The following is an 8270-nucleotide window of genomic DNA, read 5'->3' on the forward strand; positions in this document are numbered from 1 at the left end:
CAGTTTGCTTATTCTAGTGGCAGCCTCAATGTGTATTTGACAAATCAGAGTAACATTAAAAGGATGTCTGAATCTTTGTGCACTGGAACTTTTCTCATCAAGCACACGTTAGTTCTCAGGCACTGCAAAGCCAAACTTAGCTGCAGTTTTCGATATCAGTCCACATGAGGATGTGGTTAAGCTGATACCATTCAAAAATCTAATTGGTTAACTCTTCTAAGAGGTGCTGTTTGAGTTGCTGTTGCCTGTCCAGTGTTGCTACACCTCTGCAAACTGCTTTTCAACCCTATTTCATACGAGATCCTCTGTTCAAGCTGGTTCTGACTTAATCAGTGTCGTATCTGTTATCTACTCCACATATGCAGATGGAAAGGAGGGGAGGTCCCAGAACAGTGCCAGGATGGTTGCCAAGTAGCCTACTAACATTACTATGAAATATAATCATATTAACATTAACATTAGCTCACAATGCTGTCTCAGAATGACATAACACAATGATAATACTTTTTTGGATGAACAAATCTGGATACTGGTATTTGCTTGCGCTGCTATTTTGCTAAATTGGAAGTATTTATTCGTTGGGTATGAAAAACATTGCAGCCTTGGTATGTGTACTGCCTGTGGTACCTACAGTAGCTTATGGTTGTTCCATATTATGTTGTTCCATATCCGCGGTAATACTGGTATATATTTTTTTATATGATATAAAAATATCTTATTGCTATAGCTATGTGTTTATGTTTCTTAGTGTGCACAACAAGGAGACAAGCCCGGGCATGTCTGAGAGCGAGAGGGATGTGTCCGCTGCTGTTGAGCAACATCATCGAACAGAGCACAGTGCTTTCCAAAAAATGTGCGAAAATGTTCAGGTTAAACGTGGAAACAACAAACCTGTTTCACCACTCCAGGCAAAAACACATTATCAAGGGCAAACCAGTCTATAAAGGAGGGGAGCGACCCAAAACTAAACAAATAACTCCACCGAGTGTTACTGGAGCACTCATTGTACTGCTTCAGTGACACTACATGAGCCTGCTCCACTGCTCTTCCTGTGAGAGGAAAAGCAATCAGTGGATTGAAATTACTGATGCGTTGACACGGTGGAAAAGCAGCTGGTTAAAAAGGTCAGCCTAAGATTATTATATGACACTATTGTACAGGTCCTGGTGAGTTACAAGGTTAAATTACTTTAGTCATTGTTAAGCAAGAGTATTAAGAGGTTATTTTATACTTTTACTGAAAATTTCCAGAGAAACACTACCTAGGCTACATTTGACTCATGCTGTGTCACTGGATGTTGTTGCTATATTGCTGCTGCTGCTGGCACCTTGTTTTAGTAAATTCACACTTTGAATTAGGCAGTTAATAACAGGATCCCACTGCAAAATAAGGATGGAAAATGATCCTCATTTACTTACACTTATTAAACATTTACAGCATTTTCCCCTATATCATCAGAAGTATTTTTCCTGAAATATCGTGATATAAGTTTGAGCCTGTATCGGCCACCACTAACCCCTACGAAATAGTGCTAACCGAAATCCTCCAAAGAAGATCTTTACAGAGATACCGACCATTTTTAAGAACAACCTGAAAATTCTTTCATTTAAAGAGTAAGGTACTCATCTTAGAACCATGTGTTACACTGTTATAAAAGGTTCATGGTAGTCATCAGTGTATTGACTCATTGGTGACTCAGAAAGATCTGCCAGTCGTTTAATTTTCCTGTTGTTTGATATTAAACACTGTCAGAATGATGGGCTTTTAATTCCAATCACAGATATGCTGTTGCTATCCTCTGTGAAAGGAAGTCGTCCCTGAATGGGAACTCCTGTCTCCTTACAAGTTCAGCCATAGCAGCATGTAATCAAAGATAGCTTCAGGCACTGCAGACTGCTGCTGCAGTCTATGAAGGGAGGATGGTGGACATCAGCACAACACAAAGAAACAGCTTTTAAGATGGCGAGAATGTGAATACTGAGGTCAAACGCAGACAAAACCTCCCTGTTGAGTCCCAAGGGTGGAACGTAACCGGGAGCAGTGCAATGTTTCATGACTGGAAAACTGCTAAACAGCGTCGGAATGAATAGAGTAACTTCTCAGTATTGCAAAAGAGCTTTGGAGCCAACAGAGGGTGATTCAGAAATGAATGGGAAGACAAAACTCTGTGTCGTTTTATTAGTGGCCCGAGGCTTGGAATGAATGTTTCACCTTTAGCACAAAAGCTGTGTCAACCTGGCTTCCTTGAACCGCAGACAAAGAAAAAATATAGGTTTGATATAACAGAAGCCTTCTATCTTGCTCAGTGTCTCTTGTATATATATAAAGAAGCAATGAGGTTTTATGAGAGTGCAGGCATAAATATCAGAGGTCCATCACTGACCCCCTTTTAAGGGCAGGAGGGACATCCTGCTACTGGTAGCACCCATGTGGTGAGACTCTGCTGTCAGTGGTGCTGTGGCTTTGTCTTTCTTTTACCTACAGGATAGATTTGAATAAGGAAAAAGTAGCCCATTAAATGTAATCTACAAAAAAACAAAGGACACATAAGCAGCCACCATGTGGCTTCCCATATACATGTGTCCCTTTGTGGTATTCCTAAAACCGAGGTCAGCTCATTAACATCACAGTTAATGGGAGAGGGGGTGCCACTCGAAGAATTCATTAAAACAGAGCAATAACTCTAATGGAGGATTTGAACAAAGATCCAGGGCCTGTTAAAAATGGGTGTGGCCACAGGCTTTTCAAATGGAGGGGAGACGCTTCCCCCCAGTCAGGTTGCACATGTGAAGCGCCAGGACCGACAGCAGCGACTCTGTGCCCTCTCTGAGGGGTGTGTGCTGTTCCATATTAATGACAAAGACAGCAGCGGGAGCAAGAAGTCGCTATCATACACTCATTTGTTTAAAAAGAGCCAGCGTCACAATACAGTCAGTGGGAGACCACAGGAATCCAGTGAAAGCTGGGGGATGCGTCAATGACAAAAGACCGAAACAACCTCACTTTTAGTCCCCGAAACAAGGACCAATCTCAGGGTGCCCTCCTCGTTCACCAAAACCACGAGTGGCTTCGTGCACATCAATGGGGGCTTTCCTGCATAAATAAGGAAGAAGCACCACTGCATTGCACAGTTATCGCTCTCTCTTGTTGTTAAGTCTTCCTTTATAGCTGAAACAATGAAACTGTGGTGCCTCAAATAAACCATTATTTAAACGACAGTGACAAACAAGAGAAAAGGAGGGAAATGAGACATTAATCTGTCTGGTAAAGTATCATAAAGACTCCTCTCACTTTATTTCACTCAGTGTAAGCATGCGAGTTGTAAAGCGCAATGTATAAAAAGTCAATAAAGTGCTAAATTTAAACAATTTTCTGAACCTGAGCAGTTAATTGAAACAAGAAATGGACAACTGAAAAGGCAATTTTGGCTGAGATTATAAAAATGGAATATATCGCACACTCAGGCTCTGAAAGTAGGGCAAGCCAATCACCAAAGTGTAATTAAGATTCACTTGCTGCTGTTTTACTGATAATCCCGTGTGTAAAACTGTCACAGGCGAACAAAAGACCTTTTTCCTCATTGAGTCATTGCCTGAGAGTGATTACTTCTGCCACCCAAGTCCTTTCATTTTCTCAAGGCAAAGCCACTCATACATCTCCACGGCTTGGCCAGTCCAGCAGAGAGGGAATTGCTCTCTCTGACATGTAGGAAGCTCAGCATGTTCACGCACTCACCCATATTTCTCGACGCTGTTGCGCTACATCTAATCTGAAGGTGAAGTTTGGTTTGGCAATGACATTTTAGAAGGAATTAAAAGTATTGCAAAAATCTTTAAGTGAATAATAGGACTGCAATTTGAAAAAGTTATCATTAAGCTTAGAGATGGGAACAAGCTGTTCTTGCGGCAACTGTACACACAAACAGGAATCATAAAAAGACGACCCCCCTCCTCCCCACACTCCTCCACCTGTTCAGTGTCCTGCTGGGGGCCGAGAGAAACCAGAGTGTGGTTGGAGTGCGCCTGTGTGTGTGTGGGTGTGCACCGCTGCAACCCTCTGCGTGAGGGGGGCAGAGCAGACAAAGACCAAAAAGAAATTAGTATTACAGTGTTTCTATCGAACTGTACTACATTAGAAATACAAATAGCCGAGCTCTTTTTTGCACCACTGAGCACTAAAGCTCTCGATGTACTGTATGTGGGCAGGCTCAATGCACCACGCCATATGGTAAGGATGCACATTTGTCATAAGCGTCGTTTCTCTGGGGACAAGCTAATGCACCGGCCTGGTTTCTTAGAAACTGTAGCATCCAAAGCCTTTTTTTTTTTTCTTCCTCTCACAGAAGTAGAGCAGGTTAATGATCGCCTTTTATGTGAGCTTTCCTAGTTTAAGATTTGCAATGAAACCCTGCTCTTTGCTCTTTCGTGACGCATCAAAGACTCTAACAGCTTTAATTTCATTGTAACCCAGGGTTATTTTAAGTTTCACGCAAAACTTCCATCTTTATTTTTAGTTATTTTGGAATTTAAAACGTCGTTTAAAAAGTTGTGACTGCTTATTCCAGCGAGATCCTCACATCCCCGCTATAAAGTCCTGCTGCCAGGGGCGCTGTTAGGAATTCTGCACCCCCCGTTGGGAAGTGACACTGGCCTCTCCACCATAATGCTGCTCTAATTTACAGTATGACCTCGCCTGTCTAAACGGCCCTCTCTTGTTTGAGAAGCCCTTTTGTTTTGTTTTTTTTCCCCTCCTCTCCATCAGCAGCAGCAGCAGCTCTGCCTGCTGCTCAAACTTCCACTTCTTATTCTGATCGAGACCCAAGGAGCACATGATGCACACAAACAAGCGCACAGAAACCTAAGTCTCTTGTGTGAACATCTGTCTCTTTCTTATATCTCACTTGCTTTGTGCTTCTTGGGTGAGTAATAGCATCTGCTTCACTTCATACTCAATAAAATGGTCTTTTTCATCCGAAACACAAGAGCACTAACTGTGTGAGACCAGAAAAGATTCCACTTCACACTTTGGCTCCACACATACGACTGAGAGTCCTACACAGCCTTTTGAGAGACATTATGAGCCACCAAATACGGGTTAAGCATCCAGCAGGATAATAACTTGTATAGATATCTCTTTTGGGACTATTTGAAGCATTCCTATTATAATAAGTGAGATATATTATGGATGAATGGAAGGTTTGCTCCCTTTATTGGCTTAAGATGTTGCCAGTCAGATTACTCCTATTTGATGGACCAAATTAGGCATTTAAATTTAGCAGATTGTCTTCCTTTCCCATGCGTTTGCTCTACTTTGATTACAGAATGGGATTATGTTCTCTAAATTTGCAAAAACGTGGCCATTTCCAGATTTTGATCAACAAATGGCTCAGCCACTCGAAGAGATTAGGCCTCAAATTGACAGCAAGTGAAGTGCAGATGCAGGATTTCTATTCAAAGCCATGATTCGCTTGAGTTGTCGTCCTTCCCTTCAATGCATCTGAATTTTGCATGAAGGAATACAATACTTTCCAAGTCACAAAGAAATCTCTTTTCAAAGGAGAAACTACCACAAGCAGTCTTCAAACATCGAGAGGAAGCCGCCTATAAACAAGATGAGACGTGCACAAGCGCCCAAATGAACACTTGTACAAAATCTTACATGTAGCTCAAACATACAATTAAAGCTGCTTTCTTTTTTTTTTCTTTCCTCAGGAATTAACATCAAAACGTTCAGGAGACAAGTCCTGACACAACCTAGTTAGAGATGAAAGAAAGGAGAGCGAACCCATCTCCGGTGAAATTGGGTGACCCCTTCACCCCCTCACCCATCCCTCAACAGATTAGTCCATTAGCAAAAAAAAAGGGGAGAGCCCCACTTGCCTGACAAGTAATACCAGCTGTGGCACGGAGCACTGTCTGTCTGTTCAGGAGGGGAGGTGAGGAGGGTGGCGGCGGTGGTGGTGGGGGAAGGGTGGAGACAAGGCGGTGAACAAAAAACAGATGCATCTTTCTGGAATATTTGTTCCAGGACTAATTCAGGACTCTCTCCCCCCCTTCTGTTGTGTCTGGTAGCAGCCATGGCTCGGCCTTCAGCGAAGCAAATATAATAAAACACAGGCTTGTTTTTTCATTACAAGTATTGATGCAGTTTTTATTGCAAATCCAAAACTCAATAAACACCTTCAGGCAGATTCTGCTCACACTGAGCAAATTGGCAAGAGAAAACCGGACAAGTTTCGCTTCACCTTTTGCCCTCTCTCCTTCTCGCCAACTGTGGTCTAAGCAAACACACATGTTTTCACCATCACTTGAGGCCACATGTGTAAATACACAGCAGCGTGGACAACCGTAAAGTCTGCCCTCATTACCCACTCAGAGCACTCTCCTCCAGTGCTCTGAGCACACGGCACTGCAGCGGCACAGCCGTGTAAAAACACTTTAAAAAGCCCATTCGTTTCCTCTCAAACAAACCACCTGAGCTTGACTGATAGGTGCTGCATGGTGTTAATTTACAACAACAGGCGCCACCGTTGTGTGACGAGGTGAAGGGGAGCAGGGTGATATGAGCCACTCCCCCCCTTTCCTACCCAAGGAAGCACTTGAAAGCCTATGGATTTGCCTATGGCCTGGCTGAGTGACACCAACACATGGCGCTGCTACCTGTTGGCGTGACAGAGTAGACTGTATGGAAATCTACAAGCACACTACATACCACGCCCAACATCAAGACCACGTTCTCAAAAAAAGAATCATCCTTTGTCATGGTTTCATCACCTTGAGGGAGGGAATAGCGAAATCATGAAAATCCAGCTTAAAAAAAAACACTGAAAGCACAACAGCTGCACTGAAATCACACAGAAAGTTCCACATTTCTCTGCTAAAACTTAATCACTTGTGCAAGCCATTACAACTGCCCACATCCCAGTGTAATTACTAGAAGGAGCCTGTCAGAAGTGCTTCCCTCCACCTAACAGACAGCCCATAATTAAAATAAATCATACAGGATGTGAGCCAGCATCATTCTGCTCAGCAGCCCGTGTTAACAGAACACACACACACGCACATAAAAAAATGAGACATGGTGGTGGTTATGACATCATGGCTTGAGCACATGTTAACACTGGGTGAGGATGACCACCTCACAATGGGCAGTTTATAGAGAAGAAAAGTCACTTTTAAAGACATGCGCTGCATGCGGAGGACAATTTTACCTCGAGGTGAGGAGTTTTAGGAAACTACTTAGTAATTCATTTTTTTAGTTATTCAGAATTTAACACAATGGAGAGAGGAGGTCACGAAGTTTGTGGCTCATAGGAAGCCCATTTAGTTTCTTTTCTTAAAGAAAGGGGACGTGTTAGTAGCCTGGTGAATCACATGCTGCTACATAAAACTGTACTGCAGGCTACTAACTTATAACTACGAAACACCCACATTCCTGTTTCCTTCTCTCCCCGGGAATGTGATCGATAAGCCCGGGCTGAAGTTTTGGAGGCACCTGCGTGCTGCAGGTACGGGACTTTCCCCTCGTACCTGCGGCTTCCAGCACCACAGCTGCCCGCTCGGTGAGACAATAGCTTACCTTGGCTGAGAAGCGCGACGAGGAGGAGGGAGGACGTGTAGCCGGCGGACAACAAGTGCATCCTTGCGAGTTTCACAGATCCTCAGTGGGCTCTTCCAGAGGTATTTTTAAAAACACACACACAGTTTGGTTTGAGTTTTTTTGTTTTGCTTGTTTTTTTGGTGGATTGACTTAAATCGTCCTCGGGAGCCTGGCGCTGCACAGCCGCAGTTTCACTTCTTTTTGGCTCTTCTTCCAGCGTGGCATGTGCTCGCCAACTCGCGCTCGCGTCAGTTCTGGTGGAACAGGTAATTGTGAGGGGCTCGCGGACGAGCGCGAGGGCGGGGGATACAGTCTGCAGCTCCGCCCCTGAGATACCCCCCATCCCCTCTCCCCCTTTCCACCCACTCCACCTTCCCCTCCTGAGCCAACCACCCTCCCACCACCACTTCCTCCCTTCCCCTCCAGCAACATCCTCCCTCCCCTCCTCCTCTTCCTCCTCCTCATTCACCTCCTCCCACACACAAGTGCACCCCACCCCAGCTTTCTTTAAGACCCCCCTCATGTCTCCCCTTGCACCACCCCCCCCACCCCTCTCCCTCACCCTCCTTCTCTCATCTGAAACTCCTATTTCCCTCAAACCCTCCCACCCATTCTCTCTCTTTCCAACAGTCACCACCATCCTGACTGCACACACACTCACACTCACACAC

The 8270-nt window shown here is 44.2% G+C and overlaps 1 protein-coding gene across 4 annotated transcripts in view; it reads right to left on the reverse strand.

Moving 5' to 3' along the window:
• LOC134641513 (CD166 antigen homolog) overlaps nt 1-7885 on the reverse strand; it is a 45650-nt gene extending 37765 nt beyond the window's left edge. For 3 of the 4 annotated variants that reach the window (XM_063493970.1, XM_063493969.1, XM_063493968.1), the window contains exon 1: nt 7579-7883. In XM_063493970.1, the coding sequence (XP_063350040.1) occupies nt 7579-7639 (61 nt within the window). In that variant the 5' untranslated portion in view covers nt 7640-7883. Of the gene's footprint in view, nt 1-7578 lie in introns of all 4 variants that reach the window. The other variant, XM_063493971.1, reaches the window with a different exon arrangement.
• Nucleotides 7886-8270: the final 385 nt, after the last annotated feature.

The sequence above is a fragment of the Pelmatolapia mariae genome, linkage group LG14 (genome assembly GCF_036321145.2).
Source record: "Pelmatolapia mariae isolate MD_Pm_ZW linkage group LG14, Pm_UMD_F_2, whole genome shotgun sequence".
Taxonomy (NCBI): domain Eukaryota; kingdom Metazoa; phylum Chordata; class Actinopteri; order Cichliformes; family Cichlidae; genus Pelmatolapia; species Pelmatolapia mariae.